The following is a 22,227-nucleotide window of genomic DNA, read 5'->3' as shown; positions in this document are numbered from 1 at the left end:
CCAAGGTTAGACTGGAAGGTTAGATTGGGAGGAACTGGAGATGCAAACGTTGATGGGACGAAGGTGCACATTGGGATGAAAACTGGGGTGAGTGGACAGATTTTGTGTGAGGTGGTCACATCTCCTTTACCTGACTGTATTACTGGGATGGAGACTATGGCTGACTGGGGATTGCCTCCCCTACTTAATATTGTAAAGCAGAGGCCTGTAAGTCCGCCCTCCGGCCACTTTTAATTGGGGACGCCAGATGGGAGCCGCTAGAACTGCCCGAGCACACACAGGTGGCTAACATAGAGTGATCTAGAACGCCTGGTGGACAAAAAGAGACGACCACTTTAATTCATGATATGCTAGAAGCTGGAGTGTGGGTACCCACGAATTCACTGTACCGTAGCCTTGTGCGGCCTGGGGAAAAGACGGATGGTTCATGGAGACTAACTGTAGACTATCGAGACTTAAACCAAGTTGTACCACCTATCGGCTCAGCCGTTCCGGACACACAGAAAATGCAAGGAGGCTGCTACTCAGTGAGTGACCTCGTAAATGCTTTCTTCCCTGTTTTGATCTCAGAAAAGAGCCAGCAGCAGTTGGCCTTCACATGGGAAGGATCCCAATTTACCTTTCTTGCGCTGCAACAGAGGTATCTGAACCCACTGGCTTACTGTTGTGATTTGGTCAGAAGGGACGTGGACTTGATGCGGGTCGCCAGTGTAATCGTACACTATACTGACGGCGTTACGGTGATAGCGGAAACCAAAGAGCAGGCTAGGACTGATGTGAGTGCAACAGGGACGCACATGACCAACTGGGGTGGGTTAGTAAATCCAGCACTGGTTCCCAGGCCTGCCCGAACAGTCAAATTCTTAGGAAGAACCTGGGCAGGGGCCACCTGGGATATTCCACAAGAGACTAAAAATAAACCGCTGTCACTGTCCTCCCCAGGACCAAACAAGAAGCCCAGCGTTTGGCTGGCTGACTTGGATTTTCATCTGGGAATGTTGCTTCCACCTGGAAGACTACCCGAAAGAAAGCTCTGAGTTAGGGACCCGAACGAGAGCAGCTTGTGTCTGAATCACAAACGGTGGCAGCCCTCTCAACTTGGCCGTTGGGCCCTGCCGACCCCCCACTCAGGTATGATTTGGGAAGTGTCGGCCATACTCTGTACACTCTGCAGACTGGAGCTTCGGGCAAAAGCCCACGAGCACCTCCCAGCAGTGACCACTGGGATTTTGGACCAGAAAATTCCAAGATGCTGCCGCCCATACACAGTATTTGAGACCATTAGCAGCCTGTGACTGGGCATTAACTGAGATCACCTCGATTACTGATGGACATAAAATAATCATGAAACCTGAGATGCCCATAATGTCTTGGGTGATGTTGGAGAAACACTCCAATGAACGCAGTGCCCAGAAGTGTTCCATGATAAAAAGAGAAATGGTTCATCCGAGAGCACGCTGCCAGGGTAATGCGGGGAGGCACCCACTGGATCATGAGCACGTAGCCTCTTTTCCTCTAGGACCGACTTTGGAGCCACCTGAGGAGCGGCTGAAACTGACTGGCACATTACATGGCCTTGCCCTATGGACGGCTCTCAACTGAACCACAAAGCGCGCTTGCTTTATGGACGGCAGTTTCAAGATGAATGGATAATAACCTGCTTGGAAGGCGGCTGCATTAAGACCAGGGGATGGCGAGACTCTGGAGGCAGCAAGAACAAATGGGCTCAGTGGGCTGAACTGCACGCTGCTTTCCTAGCAGTGGTGGAAGAATTGAGCAACGGTAAAAGCCCCTATGTTTGGGTTTTTACTCCTGGGCCGCAGCCCATGGCGTGGCCGTGTGGTCCGGCAGATGGGCAACGGAAACCTGGACTATTAAAGGGACGCCTGCATGGGGCGCAGCCTTGTGGAAATCACTCTGGGAATTTAAGGGGCGTGTTAAAGTAGGACCTGTCAATGCCCACCAGAAGAACCCCTCCCAGGTTCGGAAGGTCACTGAACCATCAAGTGAACATTTTGGGAGGGCGGTCCATGAATGAGTCGGCATGGGGAGAGGGCTGCAGCAATGCAGAGCCCCACACATAGCCGGCAAGTGGATTACATTGGACCAAAGCCAGTAGCCCTGGGGCTGGGGGCTATAAATGAGCCCTAACAGGAAGAGACACCCTGCACTGGGTTTGCATACCTGATGGTAGATGCAAAATGCTCAAAATACTGTAAGATTGGAACAGAAAATACTGTAACAATGTGAGCCACTGAGTTACATTTCTTCGCACCAAGGGGTGCACTTTACAGCCCATACAGTCCAACAGTGGCAAGAGATTTCACACCAGATGTGTTGCCTATCATCCTCAGAGTAATGGTTTAATAGAAAACTGGAATGGGCGGCTGAAGCATTTGCTGTCTAAAACCAGGGGAGATAACAGGCTTGAGAGGCTGGCTTACACACCGTCACGAGCATGTGCTCACACTCAACATGAGCGGGGCTGAGGGCGGGTCCCCACTGGATAGATTCCTCCGCTTTTCTGGGGGTGTGGCCAAGTCAGGGTGGGGGAGGATGCTGATGCGACTGTATAACTCTTCCCTGCATCACAGCAACTTTTTTTTTTTTCTTCTCCTACTCGATGCAGTGGTCCCAGAACCAGGGATGCAACTGTGGGGAGCCAGCAGCAGGGATGATTCCTAAGCAAGAAACTGGTAACTATACCTTTAAACCTTTATGTCAGAATTCCTAAGGGCCTGATGGGCCCGGAATGTGCCTTCACCCGCCTCTGGCAAAGCTGGTGCTGACGGCACGCTGCCTAGCAGTTGCAAGAGCCCACTGGTTCTGTACCTGTGTAACCCTACTCTAGGTGAGCGGCAGTGGACGGGGCAGGGGAGACACCTGCCAGCCTAGTTTCCTGGCAGCAATCTGGACCAGCACGGTGGCCAAACTCACGTCCCTCCCAAGAGTGGAAAAGTGTGGGTAAAGATAAATGACAAATGGAGAGGAAGCATAACAGCTGAGGGTAAAGGGATGAATAAGTGGGTTATGCAATGAGGGAAATCCAACATTTTATTAACACCTGGAGAGAGCCTCAGAGCAAGAGAATAATAGAATCTCTTAGCAGAAGCATACCAGATGCCCAGCAGGCTGAAGCTAGTTTGCTGAGATCAGCCCTGATTTGGGGACCTGGTAAGATTGAACAGCAGCCTGCACACCTGAATGGCACGGCTCTGGAAAGACATTCTGGTCGTGAGATCTATTAACGAACAGGACCAACTGTTAAAAGATTAAATGGAATTCTAGCGATGCGCCTGTGTCTTCTGACTCCCATTTTTCGGGCTACTACAAAGGATAACATTTGGGAACTGTTTCCTACTGGGACTTCAAACTGTGTGGTGTATAGCTCCCAGCAGACCGATCTATGTGATCACTGTGTAATTACAGATCGTGACAATCAATTGCTTAGAAACGTCCCTGGTTATGATGGACGAAATATAATGGCCGCATGCCGAGCATGGGAGGGTGTGCTGTCCACGAGCACATGTCATCTGTTTTTGTGGATGGAAAACGATTCATCAAACTAGGGAAGAACAGTGGGTCCCTGATGGGATTAAAGCAGTGGGCATCACATGGTCGCTCAAGTTCCCCTGGGGTACAGCCCTACCAGAGACAAGGCAGGCCACAGGAAGCCTCATGGCATACTCAAACTAAATTAAATTACATCTAGGTGTGCTTGCCACGCATCTAAGCCTAGTCTGGGGGGGGCCCAAAATTTTGGGGTGCAAAACATGCACCCTATCTGCACCCAGGCCATTAGTATACAATAGCAACAAGGTCTCTGGTGGATTCAACAACACTGGCCCACAAGCCAGAAAGAGCCTTAGGGTAAATAGGTGCTAGTAGGTATCCTAGGACAAGTGAAATTTGCTTTTAATGAGGAGTGGCATTCAGAGGAAAAAGATTAATTAGAATAGGCAGACTAGGGGGAGTTCTCTTCCAGGTGGAAGGCGAAGGATGGGAGCCAGCCTGGAAAGAGAATGAGGTTTTAGCAAAGTGGGTCAGGCAGACTGCCAATAATGCTGGATATGCTAGAACTAGCACTGGGACCCAACAAGGCCTCTTGACTATTTACATACATATGCAGGCTGAAGTGGCCACGGGGCAGTGGCCCTCAATCCTAGCTGCCGAGGCTCAGGGGCGCACACACCTATGGGAATGTTACGGCCCTCCAAGCTTATGGAAGTTCTCTGGGGACATTTATAATTTACACAGATGCACCGACTGCTCGCACCTCCAGTAAAGCTAGAAATAAAATATACCCTGCGGCACAGTTAGTTGGGATAGGAATATTCTAAATACAACTCGTGTCCTCCCCACAGAAGGGAGGTGGGCCCTGCGATACAACACACAATGGAAATCAGACTCAGTACAAGCTCGTGAACTTGTCCCTAGTTACCTTGGAATCCGGAGCTAACTGAATCGTGGCCAGTGGTCACGACCTCTGTCCTTAATACCGTCTGGTATACGGGCAAAGGCAGATTCTGTTGGGAAGGCAAAGTGAACACGTCTGTAGCTCTTACCGATTTGTTGTGTAATGAAAATGAATCGTACGGTAACCATATTTCGATACGGTGTAGCGCTGTCGCTGGTAAGATTCAACTACCTCATGTAAATGAGTCTTATGGTAACACTGATACTGATGATCAAATGTATTGAGAGCCTGAGTTAAAGCCTCCTCCGGAGGTAATACCTGTGGAAAATGACTGGCCTGAGGAAGACCAGGATAGCTAATCACCAGCTGATTTCTGTGCTGAATAGTTCTGCACAAATTGATCGTAAGGTACAAGTAGCAAATGACGTTTCTCTAAATCGATCCCGGGACTTCCCTGGTGGCGCAGTGGTTAAGAATCCACCTGCCAATGCAGGGGACACAGGTTTCGAGCCCTGGTCCGGGAAGATCCCACATGCCGCGGATCAACTAAGCCCGTGCGTCACAACTACTGAGCCTGCACTCTACAGCCCGCAAGCCCCAACTACTGAGCCCACGTGCCACAACTACTGAAGCCCACGGGCCTAGAGCCCGTGCTCTGCAACAAGAGAAGCCACCACAATGAGAAGCCCGCGCACTGCAACGAAGAGTAGCCCCCACCCCCCCGGCTCGCCGCAACTAGAGAAAGCCTCCACACAGCAACGAAGACCCAACGCAGCCAAAAATCCACCAATCCATCCATCCCTACCCCACACAGCTTCTCCAAATGTCTGGCCTATTTATGTCGGTACTATTGCTACATCTGTTCTAATAAACGCGACCCCAAATATAAGTGCTGTGATAGGTATGATTGCTTTGCTGTAAGGGATCTGTTCCACCAGGGGGTGGACTGCAGTACTGTGATTTATAAGAAATACATATGGTCATTCTCAGATATATTTGGTCCTTCATCCACAGTTCCTGGCTCACAGCTCCCAAAACCCTTGGAATTTTCTGATCAATGTGAGCAATGGGAGCATCTTTGTTATATTTGGTCTCTAGTCCTCAGTTCCAGAAAACACTTTAGGGCCAAAAGGGTGAAATGGGTGTCTTGTTATTAATAAGAAGCCCTTTTCCATCACAACCGGGTTTATGTTAATGAAGGTGACTTTGGATTCCCACCCCAGGGTGGGGGCTTGTTGCCAGGAGAACCAACCTTGTGATTAGCGGGTCAGAATTTTCAGTCTTGCGTCCTGACTCCTGGGCAGGGGAGAGGGGCCTCAGGTTGAGTCACTCGCCATTGGCCAATGATTTAGTCAATCATAACTATGTAGCGAAGCCTCCAGAAAAGCCTCAAAAGGCCGCTTTTTGGCCCTTTTACAGAAAGCTTCCACACCAGGGAACCAGAACGCTTTGTGCTACCATGCAGGGTCCCAAACTTCATGAGGACATAAGATCCCTTGTTTGGGACCTCACCCTATGTATTTCTTCATCTGGTTGTCAATTTGTATCCTTTAAGAGCCTTTTATACTAAATTGGTCATCTAGTGAGTAAATGGGTTTTCCCGGGTTTTGTCAGCAGCTCTGGCAAATTAATCAAACCAGAGGAGGGGGGCATGGGAACCTCCGATTTACAACCAGTTGGTCAGAAGCACGGGTAACAGCCTGGACTTGTGACTGGCACCTGAAGTGGAGGGTGCTCGGGGGACGGAGCCCTTTACCTGTGGAATGTGATTCTGCCTCTGGGTAGACGGTGTCAGAATTGCGGCCAACTGCGGGACACCGGGCTGGTGTCCAAGAATTGGATGCTGGAAACCTTTCCAGTGTACGTGTGAGGTAGAGGGTGCCTGCACGACCAGCCCCAATAGAAACTCCGGGCCCTGAGTCTCTAAGGAGCTTCCCTGATTGACGGCACTTCACACGTGTTGTCACAGCTTGGAGCTCAGGGAACCAAGCACATGATATGTGACTCCACTGGGAGAAGGCTTCCAGAAGCTTGTGCCTGCTTTCCCTGGGACTCCCCCCCCATGTCTTTTGCTTTTGCTGATCCTGCTCTGTATCTTTTTGTTGTAATAAACTTATGAGTATGACCACACACCGAGTCCTCCTAGGCAATCATCCAACCTGGGGGTGGTCTTGGGACCCTCCACACAAATGAGTTTAACAAAATATAATATTGAAGTTAATTTCACCTGTTTCTTTTTGCGTAGAGTGGCTACTGGAAAATTCACCACGATGGATGTTGCTCACATTACATTTCCGTTGACGGTACTGCTTGAGCACCTTGGAATTGCAAGTGCTTAAAGAGTCAGGCCAGAGCTTCCATTTTATCGGAGAAACTGAGGCCCAGAGAGGGCGGTGCGTATGGCTGAGACCACACAGCAAGCGGGGAACAGGAGGACTTGGGCAGGGAACCCACTGCAGGACTTCAGCCCCCAGGTACTTACCGGATGGACCTCGAGTGGTTGTCTTGGGGACTGAGGGCTTTCTGGCCAGGGGTGCCCGACCTCCTTTGTCACTAGGCTCGCTCCGGGCGCTGAGTGGCCGACTGGCCCGGTCCCCACTGGCCAGCCCCTTGGTCTTGGCAGCAGTCACTGGAGTGGCTTTGGGGGCAGTGGTGCCACGGTTGGGGCGGGTAAGGGGCTTCCGGGTATGGCCGAGGCCCTCTCTCAGCCGCGCCTGCTCAGGAGGCAGCATCTCAGGGTCCACCATGCAGATACTAGGTGGGGTGGGCAGTGGCGGGGGTATCTTGAGTGGGTCAGGCAGTGGGTCGTGGCGAGGGGCCCCAAAGCCCTCTGTGTCCTCATCTGAGTCCGCAGTGCCAGGGGCGGCAGGCAGGGGGTCCGAGTCAGACAGGGTAGGCAGGGACTCGCTGACGGATGTGGGTGGTGTCTCCTCCACTCCTGGAGCACCCGCCCGCTCCTGGGACCGGGCACTACTGTCATTGGAGCTGCCGGGGGACACAGGTGCCGGCGCCATGGGCACAGCCTTGCGGTGCTCAAACTCACAGGGTGATACCAGGCACAGGTCCACGTCGTGTGGGGAGGCCGAGCGGAGCACCCGAGGGCCACAGAGTGGGAGGCTCAACCCGGCTTCACTTGCAGCGGCAGCTGGTGGCGGTAGCACCTGCTCAAAGGACACCGACAGGGACTCGTCCACCTCTGTGGAGTGCGGGGAGCCCACCTCAGCAGGCAGCGAGGGGGTGGTCACTGTGGGGGACGCATCCGGCCCCGGCTCCCCACCCCGCAGCGGGCTCAGTGACAGTGGCCCGCTGCTCTCAGTTGGGCCCTGGTGGGCTCCGGCGGGTGAGGGTGTGCACGGCTCGGGGGTGCTGGTGGCCAACAGCAGCTCCAGGGTCTTCTCCTCCAAGCTGCCGCCCTCCTCCCCGGCTGGGCTCAGCCCCAATTCCAGGCTGCTCTCCTGGCTGGGCGTGGCCACCAGCCGGGGGGCTGGGGAGCCGCAGGCCTCCGTGGCGGGGCTGGCCTCTCTGCACCGGAAGCTAGGTGGGCTGCGGGGCCCATTCTCTGCTGGTGGGACACCTGGGCGGGGTGTGTTGGGTGCTTTGCGGGGCTTGGGAGCCACCTGGGCACCTGCTTTCTTGCCACTGACCACAGCGGAGGCTGCCCGCCGTACCTCCCGGGGTTGGGTCCGAGGGGCGCTCGGCTTGGGGTCCTTCTTCACCTCCCGGGGGGGCCTGGCTTCTTTCTCAGCCTTGCGAGGGGCCTCAGCCCGCGGTGGCTCCTTCTGGGCCACCCCGGGGCGCTCCTGGGCGGGCCTGGAGGGTGCCGTCGTCCGGCCCTCTCTCCTCAAACTGTCCCGGGAGCCCACGCTTTCCTTGCTCTCAGCTCGCCGAGGCCCCGCCAGGTCCTGAGGGGTCACCACAGGCTCCCGCAAGAACCCCAAGTGCTGCAGGCGGACCAGGCCATCCAGGAGGCGGGCGGGTGGCGTGCAGCCAGGGAACAGCACGCGCACCACCTTCTCGGAGGGGCCCGCGGGGTGCCACACCAGCAGGGCGCACACAGAGGCCAGCGTGTGGTCAGTGGTGGCCGAGGGCGGGTGCAGCACGTACATGTCCAGCCGGCCCACGCCCATCTTCTGGAAGAGCACAGTGGGCTCGGCCGGCAGCGGCCCACGGTTCAGAGGCAGGGGGGTGATGCCCAGCCGGGCCAGGAGGCTCAGGGCCAGCTCTGCCTCATCCTCCCCGCGTACCAGCCGCGAGGCGGCTGCACGGGCATTGAGGAACACGATGCCCAGGTTGGGGGAGATCAGCCTGCGCAGCCGGTCATCCCCAGAGCCCCCGCCAGCAGCTGCCTCATCACGCTCCGCCAGCTTGCGCCGCAGCAGACTGTTGAGGCCGGGGAGGCTGTCAGCGCCCGCGTGGGTCACCAGCACGGCGTCCACCCGGTCCAGGTGCCGCACCAGCTTCCAGAAGCTTGACTTGGGGTTGGAGCCACCATTAACCAGCACGGTGAAGCCATTGACGGCGAAGAAGGCAGCATCCCCCAGGCCACCAGGGAAGATGTAGCAGCAGGGCCGGGCGAGCCTGAGGAAGCCCACGGAGGCCGGAGGCTCGAGCAGCTCAAAGGGGGACGGCGGCTCCAGCGACTCGGCCACGTACTCCAGGAACTCACGCAGGCCCTCAGAAGCCGGAAGCTGCACTGGAGGGTTCAACCGCAGCTGGAGCACGCCCTGGAGGCCGGGCACTTCGGGTGCCAGCTGGGCCCAGTCACCAAAGGTCGGGCAGGTGATGGTGAGCTTGGGTGGGTCTGCAGGCGGGGGTGTGGAGGCCAGGAGATCCCGGATCTATAGAGGGTGGAATGGTTAAGGGGTCACCTGGAGCCAGATGACACCCAGCCCCTTGGGAAAACTAAGACCCTTTGCCTGCCCTTGTCACCCTCAGGACAAAAACCCAGCCTTCCCCACATCCCAGAAGGGCCCATCACCACCTGTCCACCTCTACCCTCCCCCACCCTCTCTCACTCTCCCTGCCCCAGGGCCTTTGCACTTGCTGTTCTCAACTCCTAAAGCACAGCATCCTCCAGAGAGACCTTCTACACTCACCCCACCACCACCCCTGTGTACTGGTTCTTATCAAACCAAACACGGTTTGCCAGTTTTTTGCTCATTTTGCCCCACCCAGACTAAGGGATTCAGAAGGGACCCCCATTCAGATGGGACCTAGAATCTGCAGTGCCACTTGAAGACTCTGAGACATCTGCTGACCTACAGGCCCACACACTGCAGTGGGTCATGGGACTGGGCCCAGGAGGAAGACACGCCACCACCATTATTCCACAGAGGAGGAAGGGACGATGCTCAGGGGGACAGCAGGTCACTGGAGCCACTCAGCCCAGTGGGGACGAGTCAGGCTTCAGAGGCAGGATGGTGAGGGGGTGGCTTACCTCTTTGTCCCCCAGGACCTGGAGGAAGTGGCGGGGTGAGAAGCCTCCTGTCTGGAGCAGTAGCTCTCCTGTCTCCTCCAGGCAGGGCCCAGCCAGCACCAGCAGCTTGTGAGAGGCAGGGTCCAGGAGAAGGTTCCGGAGCTGAGGGAGAGGGAGAGTGTTCAAGGCCCTATTCTGTGCAGTGAGATAGTCAGCACCCCTCTTTGGGGTGGTCCCCAGCCCCTAATCTATATATACCACCCCACTCCTGTCCCCATGACGGCCTGGCCAGTACTAAACTAGAAGCCGGGACTGCAGCCTGTAGGCCTCCAGTCGGGCTCGACCCCCTATCCCTGCTCCCAACTCCTGCTCATTCTACAAAGCCCAGCTCCGGTGCCCCCTCCTCCTGGAAGCCCTGCACACCCTTTCTGGGCTCCCTGAAGCCCACCTCTCCCTCTGGCCCAGCCCCAGTGCCATGGGGAAGAGGGGCCTGTGTCTGGCTCTGTCTCCTCGAGCCCCTTCAGGGAGCATTTTTTTTTTTGCGGTACGCGGGCCTCTCACTGTTGTGGCCTCTCCCATTGCGGAGCACAGGCTCCAGACGCGCAGGCTCAGCGGCCATGGCTCACGGGCCCAGCCGCTCCGCGGCATGTGGGATCTTCCTGGACCGGGCCACGAACCCGCATCCCCTGCATCGGCAGGCAGACTCTCAACCACTGCGCCACCAGGGAAGCCCCAGGGAGCATTTTTGATCAGAGGAATCAACTCGTACAAGAGTATCTAGAGGGGTGTCCCGGGGCTCTATCTTGTTCATCTTTCTCATGGGAAATTGAGAGAAGAGCACAGATGTCCACAAGCTAGAAGTATTAAGTCAGTTCAGACAATTAGCGGGGCCCAGCCCAAAGGAACGCACGGGACGCAAACATCGGTTGGGTTCTGCCCTCCCACCTCCAGCCCTTCCCTATCTCATTCCTTCCTCCCAAACTCCAGCCTTTTCTGATTCCACCCGCTCCCCCCATCAGCTCTGAGGAGGGAATAAATCGAGGCTGGAGTCATCGGGGGAGACTTCGCTGCTGCTGGGCGTCAAGAAGAGGATTTCAGGCAGCATGAAGGCAAGGACACGTGAGGTGAGGCCAGGGGATGGCGCTCGTCCCAGCAGCCCGCTCCCCCCAGGAGCCTACCCTTCCCTACCTCGTCACACAGGGACTTGTCTGATGGATTCAGGAGGACCAGCGTCTCCAGGGTGTCTCCACGGTGGTGCAGGCTCCGCTGGCCTGTGGGGGAACCGGGCCCTGTGAGTTTAGGGCTGAACCACATGTGTGGGGGTCAGCCTGTGACAAGGTCAAACCCTGCCTCACTGTGTAACCCCAGGCGGCCACGAGCCCCTCCAGGACTCCGCTTCCCAGGACCCCCAGCCAGAGGGTCATCCAGGGATTAACAGGCATGTGGTAAAGCTGCAGGTCAGGATGAGGCAAGAACAGGAAACCGCCTTGGCAGGCCTCACGCTGGAAACAAGGCCTCCACTGCTGGCAGGGCCCAATTCACAGCTCTCAGCCCTGCGGGGGATGCCACTGTCACCCTCATTTTATAATCAAGGAGCCTGAGCCCAGGGAGGGCCAAGGAGGGTACACCAGGAAAAGGGCACAACATGGGCAAGGGCCCTGCGGCAGGACTGAGCTCTCTGTGTCTGAGGATCAGGAAGGGGCAGGTGGGGCTGCAGCGAGGGGCAGCAGGAGGGAGCCGAGGGCAGGGAGGCCTCATGGGCCACGGAGAGGGGAGTGGGGTTGATTCTGGGATCCAAACCCTCGTCCGTCCCCCAGAGACCAGATGTGTTTCAAATATGCAGCACCCAGCCTGGGTCTGGAGAGGCAAGGACCCTCTACTGCTGGTTACCCTTTATCAGTTTATCACGGGCTTCTTATCATGTGCGGCTATTGCCCCATTCAGGTGGGGAAATTAAGGCACAGAGAGGGGAAGTGGCTGCCAAGGCCACACAGAGCGGATGGCATTTCCAGCTCCCCCAAATGGTGAGGGTCAGGAAGCCACCCAGAACCACTGGGACAATGAGGTGACGGACACTTCCTTCCTCTCCTGCAGCGGCCTGGAGGTGACTCAACAGGCTGGCTGAGGCAGGGGAGAGCTGCAGGCAACACCCAGGCCCTGCCCAGCAGCTGCTCTGTTCACCCTGGTCACCCCAGAATCCCCAGGGAGCCACGGGACATGTGGGGCTGGCCCAGGAACCCCAACTCCCTCCTCGATCTTGCTTTCTCAGGTCCCCATCTATTGAGCATCTCCTGTGTACCTGGCCCTGTGAAGGAATCACAGGCATAAACCAGACATAGTCCCTGCCACACCAGGCCTACACTCCACCCTCCAGTCCCGCTCAGCAGCCCCTCACTTTCCAAATGTCCTGTCCCTTTGACTGGGCCCTTCCTTCCACTCTCCACACCAGCCCCAGCTGCTTTTCATCCAAAAAGACCCTCCTCAGAGGTCTCCCTGTCCCCCACACCTCACTGGGGACAAAAACACAAGTTCTTGCCTTGTGGGTTGCTGATGACCAAAGGAAGTGAGTGCTGGCTCAGGGCCTGCCCCTGCTCTGTACTCAGTAGATCTCAGTTGTGTTATTACTGTTGCTGCTTACAGCCATCCCCTGATCCCCATGCCTGGCATATAGTTGGCACTCAAAGAACACCTGTCCACTGAATGAGCAGAAGGGGAGAGCTGGGACATGCAGGGTCCCCAGCCTCACCTTTCACAATGCTGGAAAAGGTGGCCGAGTGACGTGACACAAAGACCTTGAGCTGCTCATCGAGGCTGCAGACGCCAGGGTCAATGTCCCACGACCGGATGCCTGGTGGGGAGAGGGGGGAAGGGAGGTAGGAAATCAGCTGGGCTTCCCAGCTCCCAGAATACTTCAATAACTAGCGGATGGCTGGTGAAGGCCGCCACAGGCCCCTCCCCACAACCTGCCCCTGCACATGACGGCCTGGAAATTCAGAACCATCCAATGTGCCTTTGGAGCCTGCTGCATCCACCCTCAAGGAACCCAAAGCATAAATCAGGCATTTTACAGAGAAGACTCAGGACATCAGAAAGAAAGTCCCGGCCTCCTAAACAGTCATCTTGTCCCCTCCGTCATCCTCCCACCCCCACCACTGGTTTCACTGTTCCTCAGCCCTGCCAGGCACAGTTCCCATCTCCGAGCCTTCGCGTGAGCTGTTCCCACTGCCCAGAGATCCTTCTCCCCACCCTTTAGGTCCTCTCAGCCCTTTGCATCCTCTGAACACTCCTGTAACCATCTGAGCTTAAAACTTGGTCCATCTCCTCACTCACTTTGGTACCCGCCCCCCAACCAGAGCCATTAGTCCTGTGAGGGCAGGACTGAGCCTGCCCATGGTCCCCACGCTATCCCTGATGCCCTGTGGGGTGACATTCCTTAATCCTGTGAACCGAGATGTTTGAGGCCGTCCCATTTTACTGGCCACGGACGGCAGGCCCTGCCGATCTGAGAGACGGGGGATGGATGAATGCCCTCCAATCACGGTTCGGGGTGCACCACGCCTGCCGGTCCCACCGTGCCAAGTGGCTGCAGGTTAACCTTGCAGGTGCACCTATGACTCATATTCCCAGGTGCCAAATCCCTTGAGCAGGCAGCACCCGCCCACACCCCAATTAGCAGTTCCTCATGGAGCTGCGGAAAGTAGGCCCTGGAGCTCCAGGCCCAGCCTCCCCATCCCTGCTCCTCCCTCCAGGACTTCCAGGCTGCTAAGGCCCGAGGATTCGAGGAGGGCCCGGAGGGCGGGAAGCGGAGCCGTTGCCCAGGCTGCCCAATCGCGTGGGTCCCAAAGCCTGGGCCCGTATCCCCTCCGCGGTCTGCACCCCGCTCGAGGCAGAGCAGCCCAGCCCAAACCCGAACGCTGTTTCCTCTGCGGGCACGCACGGGCTCTGCCTGCGCCCTGTGCCTAACGGTAAGGGGACAGGGGCACCGGGGCCCCCGGATCCAGCCGCCCCCCGCCCCATCCCCCGGCCCTTAGGCCGAGATGCGCCAGCGCGCCCGCCTCCCCGACACCGCGTTCCCGGGCCGGCCCGACCTCGTTCAAGCTCCTCCAGCACATAGGCTAGCAGCCCGGGGCACCCACACTCGCCGCCCACCACGAGCAGCAGTGAACTGGGCGCCTCCACCGACCCGGGCCCTGCAGCCGAAACCGCCATCTTCGCGCCGGCCAGACGCTCCGACCGCCCGCCCTGCTGTCCCCGCCCCTTAAAGGGGCCGGACCGGAAGGGCTGAAGACCCCGCCCGGAAGCCCCTCCTCGCACGTTATCTGCCCCTTCCCGCCCATTGAAGTGGTGGGAGATGGGGGTATGGAGACCTAAGGGTTGCCCTAGCCTTGGGTCTCCACTTTGGGCACCCCTCCCAAATAACCACTGATTCATTCATTCATTCACTCAACAAGTTCTGACTGCATGCCTACTACATGCCAGTCGGAATCTCTGCCCTTTGGAAACTCACATCACATCACAGTGGGCCCAATCAGAACCAGGTCCCAGTTCCCCAGGTCAGGGCTTAAACAGAGAAAAGAAGGGTACCTTTGAGGGCTTTGAGGGGTGCATAGGAGTTTGCAAGGTGTGGGTGATGGGACAATGACATGTGAGGCATAAGTTAGATCGTGTGCAAAGTTTTAAAGCTAGGAAAGTACAGTACATGTGAATTTGAGACACTCTGGGCCTGGAACAGGGCACACTTATTTGCTATATGCCAGGCATTTTACTCCATTAGTTCACTGAATACATGCATAAACCTATGGAGTTGGCACTGTTATTATGGTCATTTCAGAAAAGGATGGAGAGGAAATAGACTTGGAGAGATGAAGTCACCAGGCCCATAAGAGGTAGAGCAGAGATTCAAATCCAGGCAAGTCTGATTCCAGATTTAGTCTGTGGCAGACACTGACTGCCTGGCTCACATGGGTAGCCCTCCTTCCCCAGACAATTGCATTTGGCCTTTTTACCCATGGTGGCCACTACCTGGAAAATTATGTTGCAGCAAACTTTTTGACAGTTGCCCATGTCCAGGAAGGGCTGGGTTGCCTCCCTGGGGAGTGAGCTCCTCATCTTTGGAGGTATACAAAACCAATCAAGACAAATGAAAAGATCTGCCAAGAAGGATCAGCCTCCCAGTGCCCTTCATTATCTGTTCAGCACAACTTCCTCCCTGGTCAGTGTGTAACAGTCACTGGCCACGTGCCATCTAATGTCCAACATTTGGGCGCTCCACTTCCTCTCTCTCATTTGGCCCTGGCATCTTTCCTCTATCCTGGTCCCTCCCTCTTGGCTCCCTTCCCTGTTTCCTGCCTGCCTATGATTTCTTCTATTATTTGTCTCAGCAATAATGGGAATGGAAATGTCTGTGTCAGGTTCTGTCTCCCCCAGCAGGATAGGAGATCGTTGGAGGCCAGATCAGGCTGAGGTTTCTCTGGGGTCCCTGGCCTTTTGCAGGACAAGGCTGAGCATCTGGGAAGTGCAGGCGGACTATCCCTGCATCGGCAGGCGGACTCTCAACCACTGTGCCACCAGGGAAGCCCGATAAAGGGTTTTGAAATGGGGGTGAAAAGCTAGTTCATCCACCATTCATCCATCCATTCATTCATTCATGTGTATTTATTGATTGGGTCAGGACTGGAACCAGGACCTTCTGCCTGCAGGCTATACTCTTCCTTCTGCCCAAGGCTGTACATTATGATTGCTAGTGTTCATTCTAGTTGGTCTTAAAGAACCCTGAGGTGCCACGTTGTGTCTCTACCAGGAGATTTGGGAGCTGATGTTCTCAGTGTTCTGGAGTCCTGAGGTTTTCCTGTCCCAGAGTGTCCCCCAGTCTGGGGACCCCGGTCTGGGGAGTGTGGGGAGCATCTCCCAAGAGATGAAAAAGCATCTGGGAACCACTTCTGAAATCCCAGGCATCAGACTCCAGTCACTGCCCTCCTGCTTCTGTCCACACCCAGCTCCATGCCTGTTTCCAAGTCATCAGTCCCCAGAGGGATAAGGTGATGACATTTGTGGTGAAAATGGAAAACCCTCGACCTTCAGGACTGTTGGATGTTCTTGTGTCCTTCCCTGACAATTCTTTTCTCTCTCTCCCTCTTTTTTTTGGCCACACCACACGGCTTGTGGGATCCTAGTTCCCCGACCTGGGATCGAACCCATACGCTTGGCAGTGAAAATGCGGAGTCCTAACCACTGGACCACCAGGAAATTCCCCTCTTTTCTCTTTTTAACATTTTTGTTGAGGTTTAACACAGGCATGGTCAAGTTCATAAGTGTCAGGATTGGAGGTGGATTGAGGTGATGACCCTTGGGTCAGGATATAGGACATTTCCAGCCCCTGCCGGGTCCTTGGACCCTCCAGTTGATTCTCCCCTCCCTCAAGGTGACCACTACTCTGACATCCATCACTTGGGTGAGTTTTACCTGATTTTGAATTTCACGTATGGGATGGCAGGTTGTCCACTCTTGCCTCTGGCTTCTCTTGATCCTCGTGTGGAACAGGCAATTGTTCCTTTTCGTGGTTACGTAGTATTCCTGGGTATCATTTCTTTCTTCCTTTTGTTTTATTTATTTATTTAAAAAAATGCTTTGGGCTTCCCTGGTGGCGCAGTGGTTGAGAGTCCGCCTGCCGATGCAGGGGACACGGGTTCGTGCCCCGGTCCGGGAAGATCCCACATGCCGCGGAGCGGCTGGGCCCGTGAGCCATGGCCACTGAGCCTGCGCGTCTGGAGCCTGTGCTCTGCAACGGGAGAGGCCACAACAGTGAGAGGCCTGCATACCGCAAAAAAAAAAAAAAAAAAAGCTTTTTTGGCCGTGACGCACAGCATGTGGGATCTTAGTTCCCTGACCAGTGATGGAGCCCATGCCCCCTGCATTGGAAGCGCAGAGTCTTAACCACTGGACTTCCAGGGAAGTCCCCATTTTTCTCTTTTTATATTGTGGTAAAATAAATATAACATATTACTTATCATTTTAACCACTGAAAGTGTATAATTCAGGGATATCTAGGACATTCATGATGTAGCATGACCCTCACTAGTATCTAGCTCCAGAATACTTAAAAGAAGACCCCATGCCCATTAGCAGTCATCCCCATCCCCCCTCCCTCCCAGCCACTGGCGACGACTCTTCTGCTTTCTGTCCCTGTGGATTTGCCTCATCTGGACAGTTCATACAATATGTAGCCATTTCTATCTGGCTTTCTTTACTCAGCATAATGTTTTTTGTTTGTTTTTTTTTTTATTGCGGTACGCGGGCCTCTCACTGTTGCGGCCTCTCCCGTTGCGGAGCACAGGCTCCAGACGCGCAGGCTCAGCGGCCATGGCTCACGGGCCCAGCCGCTCCGCGGCATGTGGGATCTTCCCGGACCGGGGCACAAACCCGTGTCCCCTGCATCGGCAGGCGGACTCCCAACCACTGCGCCACCAGGGAAGCCCACTCAGCATAATGTTTTCAAGGTGCATCCACGTTGTATCACGTGTGACCGCTTTATTCCTTCATGTGGATCTACCACATTTTGTTTGTCCATTCATCTGTTGATGGACATTTGGGCTGTTGCCACCTTTTCGCTATTGTGAATAGTGCTGCTGGGAATATTCACATGCAAGTTTTTCTTGAGCATCGCTTTCAGTTCTTCTAGGTCTATACCTAGGAGTGGAATTGCTGGGTCATACGGTAAGTCTATATTTAGCTTTTGAAGAACTGCCACACTGTTTTTACACAGCAGCTGTAACATTTTACATTCCCACTGGCAGTGTACAGGGGTTCTAGTATCTCAACCTCCTTGCAAACACTTGGATTTTTTCCTTTCTATCTTAACCACTGGGTGCCAATTTTTCATGATTTGTCCATTTTACCTGTTTGTGGACATTTGGGTTGTTTCCAGTTTGGGGCGATTATGGTTAAATCTGTTTTGAGCCTTTTTGTTCATGTCTCTTGGCAACTATACTCTTTTCTTCCCCAGTAAATGCCCAGGGGTGGAATGGCTGAGTCACGGGGTAGGACATGGCTGGGATATTTTCTCCAGTAGCCTGTGAGGGAGGCAATGCCACCCATGTCCTGCCAACACTTAGGTTTCAGCCTTTTTTTGTTTGTTTTAATATTTTATTTTATTTTGTTGAAGTATAGTTGATTTACAATGTTGTGTTAGTTTCTGGTGTTCAGCAAAGTGATTCAGTTATACATGTATATACATTCTTTTTTGTATTCTTTTCCATTATGGTTTATCACAGGATATTGAATATAATTCCCTGTGCTAGACAGTAGGACCTTGTTTATCCTTTCTATATAAAATAGTTTGCGGGCTTCCTTGGTGGCGCAGTGGTTGAGAGTCCGCCTACCAATGCAGGGGACACGGGTTTGTGCCCCGGTCCAGGAAGATCCCACATGCCGCGGAGCGGCTGGACCCGTGAGCTATGGCCGCTGAGCCTGCGCGTCCAGAGCCTGTGCTCCACAACGGGAGAGGCCACAACAGTGAGGGGCCCACGTACCACAAAAAAAAAAAAAAAAAAAAAGTTTGCATCTGCTAATCCCAAGCTCCCAATCCATCCTTCCCCTACTTCCTTCCCCCTTGGCAACCACAAGTCTGTTCTTTATGTCTGTGAGTCTGTTTCTGTTTCATAGATAAGTTCATTTGTGTCATATTTTAGATTCCACATAAAAGTGATATCATATGGTATTTGTCTTTCTCTTTCTGCCTTACTTCACTTGGTATGATAATCTCTAGTTCCATCCACGGTGTTGTAAATGGCATTATTTTATTCTTTTTTTAAGTCAGCCATTTTAATATTTGCCTTTCTTCCCTTCCTCCCCCATCCCCCTCACCAACCCTGTTCTTCAACATTCATTAAGCATTTGTGTTGACAACACTCTAGTTCTGAGTGCTGGGAGAGGAACAAAGTCCCTGCTCCTGGGTACAAATAGCTCTCAACCTGGGACAGGAGGGAGCCCGAGGGCTGAATGCAGATATGTCAGTTCATTTCATTCTTGCAACAACTTGGGCCATAAACTCTGAGAAAACACATTTAATATATGGGGGAAAGGGATTTGGAGAGTCAAGGGACAGATCCAGTGTCTAGCACCCCTGCTGGGATATGAATCCAGGGTATGTGATTCCAGGCCCTGAAAGAGGCATTCATTCATTCATTGTTTATTCATTTGTTCATTCATCCATTCCGTAAACACTTCCTGACAAGTTTACTGTGCCTCCAAGAGGTCTCAGTCCTGGTCCCCAAGGAAACCCCAGTCTGCAGGAAGAAGGGCGGGCCACAGATGCTCCCCAGCTGTGGATTCAGAACTGGGCTAGAGGGTGCACCTGGAGCTGGAGGAGTCAGGAGTAGGGCAGTGAAGGCTCTGTGTGGGGAGACAGGGAAGGTATCCTGGGACAAGGGACACTGAGGCTGGGCTTTTGAAGAGTGCATAGGAGTTCATCAGGCAGATGACGGATTCATTAATCCGACAAACACCCTCAGCCAAATCTTCTATGCCAACCTCACCTCAGCCTGGTCCCAGGGAGTCCCCAGGCTGAGGGAGACGGTGCCAGACACAGACTCCCCAAAGGGTCATGGATGGGCTGGAAGGGGAGGGAGGGGCTGGTGGTGTCCCAGGTGGAGGAACATAGAAGTTCTTCAGCAGACCAGCAAGGGTCTCCTGGGAGGAGGATGTGGCTCCAATTTGCTCCCCCAGAGCAGAAAGAGCTGATGCTGGATGTTTTTGTTTTGGAATATATTGCTTGGGTTAAATGAGGCAAAGACAACATGATTCTGCCTCAGAGAGATGCTTGGATTTGCTCCAAGGCACCTCCCAGCAGTGGAGCCTCAGTTTCCCTGAGTGAGGAATATGGGAGGAAAAACATACAGCCCCTTACCCATGAGCCTGGCGTGCTGGTGATAGAGGAGGACCTCAAATTGTTGCCTGTGGGTGGAATTTCATGCATTTGAGATAAACAGGGATCTGTGAATGGAACAGGGTTGTCTCAACTACACCTGAAAGGATCTAGGAGGACTTCCCAGGGGAAGTAGCGCTTGAGTCAGTCAGGACCTCAGCATGAGTATGGGACAACAAGAGGAGAAGCACGTGGAGAAGGAAGAGCATTTCCTCTGGAGGGGGAACAGCATGTGCAAAGGCCCTGAGGCCAGAACAAGCTGGCTGTGTTCAAAGACTAAAGAGGACCACAGAGTGGCTGGCTGGTGTGACAGGGAGGTGCAGGGAGGGGAAACCAGGGAGGCTGGTGGGGGTGGGCCATGCAGGGTCACAGGAAAGAGTGTGGGTTTTACCCTGAGGGCCATGGGAGCCACAGACGGTTTGGGAGCAGAGCGGACGTGGAAAGTGAACTGTAAAAAGGACCATGAACTGATTCCAGGCATTTTACACCATTAACATGTAACTATCCATCCCATTTTACAGGTGGGGAAACTGAGGATCGCAGAGAGTAAGTCACGTGCCCAGGATCACACAATCACATGACCGACCCAGGATTTGAATCCATATGCCCTTAGTTTTAGGGGCTGGGCTCTTAAACACTACATTATGGGGCAAAAAGGAAAGAGGGGTCTGGGTGTCCCCTGACAGGGGTGGGCACTCACTTGCAATCACTTTATTCTATAAAATCACCAGGATGTGAGGTGGGATGGGATGGGGGGAGGGAGGCTCCATTTTGTTTATAATCCAGTCCTCTCTGGGTGGGGGAGCTCTCAGCCCCTTCCTAAATCCCCCAATTAGTGCAAAGAGGCCCCAAATGACAATAACCTCCCCTCTCCTCTTACCAGCTCAGGGTCCTGCCAAGCTCCACCTCCACAGGGGATTGGACAAGACAGCCCACTTTGGACACCTAACAGCAGCTCAGGACATGAATGCCCCCCCTTCCTCCCCCCTTGGGCCACTCTAAATCTCACCTCAGGGCAGGCCCTAGATAGAGGGTGAGTAGGGAGGGAGGTGACTGGCTGGAGTGGCTTGGATCCCTGCGAGCTTCAGAGGACCCTGAAGTGGAGCCATGAGTCATTGAGCACATACTGTATTCAATGTCATCCTCAGAAATGACTTGCACCCCTTCCCTCCTCTGTTCCACATACATGTATTGAGTGACAGACCAGTAGTGGGCGAATCTCGGTCCTGCCCTCATCAGGAGCTTCTAGCTCAGTGCTCCCAAGAGTGTTACTGAACTGAACTCGGGTCCTCTCATCCAACACGCTGCAAAGCCAGTCTACTGACACTAGGTTGTGGTGAAGGAAAGTACAGCATTTATTCTCAGGGCAGCAAGCAAGGAGAACAGGCAGCTAATACTCAAAAGACCCAATCTCTGCAATGGCTTCCAGAAAAGGGTTTTTAAAGGCAACGTTAGGGGTGAGGGTCAAAGGGTGTGTGACTACTTCATGGACATTTTTCTGATTGGTTGGTGGTGAGATAACAGGGTGATGTTTCGGGAATCTCAATCATCAATCTTCTGCCTCCAGGCAGTTTAGGGTCTATATGTTTGTGGTCAGCAGTTTCTATCTGGTGGGGTGCTGGTTTCTGCAAAAACAACTTAAGAATGTGTGTCAGAAGATTATCCATATCCCTCAAGGAGAAACTAGGGGCTCTGTGACTCTTTATATGGCTGACCTATTATTTAAGTTATTGTCATTATTTTCCTCCTTGACTGCTTCTCCTTTGTCCCTGCTTTTCCACTTCTCTAATCATTAACTGCTTGGGTCTGCTCTTGAGGAAGGCCTGAGAGACTAAACCTTTTTCTACAGGCAAGAAGTGGGGAACACAGGGGTCTGTCACTGGGAAGGCCCCACAGGGTCCATTCTGTTTCATGAGGGCTGAGAGCTCCCTAATCTTTGATACCAGATTCATTCATTCATTATTCCAGTCGACATATATTTCTTGAGCACCTCCTATACGCTAGGCAATGGGGAGACAGTGTTCTCTGAGACCCCGTTCTAGCTTCTAAAGAACTTGCTGCCTGGTTGGGAAACAGACAAGAAAACTGGTATGAGAACACAGGATGCCAAAGGCCCAAGGGGTGGTCTCCACCCAGCCTTGGACATCAAGGAAGGTTTCCTGGAGGAGGGGACGTTTCAGTTGAGAGAGGGAGAGAAAGTGGCCTATACAGGAGAAGAGAGAAGAAGGGGTGTTTCTGGCAGTGGGAACAGCGCGTGCAAAAACAGGTAGGCGAGGCCTGTTGGAGGAATTAAAGACATTTAGGGAGGCCTAGTCTGGGGGAGGATGCAAGAGAAGGGAAGACCAGTTGCCAATCACCGGGCAAGAAGAGCCTTGTGGGCAGAGCTTTCGAAGTACGTCCTCTCATTGGCTACCAGCTGTTGTATGAAGGACTGCCCTAGTGGTTACACCTGTCCTGGTCCAATCAGCGACG

General features: G+C 54.1%; 1 protein-coding gene across 1 annotated transcript in view; it reads right to left on the bottom strand.

Annotated features, from left to right (window-relative positions):
• Positions 1–14,077, bottom strand: part of MAP1S (microtubule associated protein 1S) — a 27,887-nt gene extending 13,810 nt beyond the window's left edge. Inside the window, exons 1-5 of the mRNA XM_024767471.1 lie at positions 13,922–14,077; positions 12,580–12,681; positions 11,022–11,104; positions 9,855–9,995; positions 6,900–9,255 (exon numbers count right to left, since the gene is read on the bottom strand). Of these exons, the coding sequence (XP_024623239.1) occupies positions 6,900–9,255; positions 9,855–9,995; positions 11,022–11,104; positions 12,580–12,681; positions 13,922–14,042 (2,803 nt within the window). The 5' untranslated portion in view covers positions 14,043–14,077. The remainder of the gene's footprint in view (positions 1–6,899; positions 9,256–9,854; positions 9,996–11,021; positions 11,105–12,579; positions 12,682–13,921) is intronic.
• Between the last annotated feature and the right edge of the window lie 8,150 nt (positions 14,078–22,227).

This window comes from Neophocaena asiaeorientalis, unplaced genomic scaffold (assembly GCF_003031525.2).
Source record: "Neophocaena asiaeorientalis asiaeorientalis breed wild unplaced genomic scaffold, Neophocaena_asiaeorientalis_V1.1 scaffold87, whole genome shotgun sequence".
NCBI lineage: Eukaryota > Metazoa > Chordata > Mammalia > Artiodactyla > Phocoenidae > Neophocaena > Neophocaena asiaeorientalis.
This window is presented reverse-complemented; position numbering and strand designations above follow the sequence as displayed.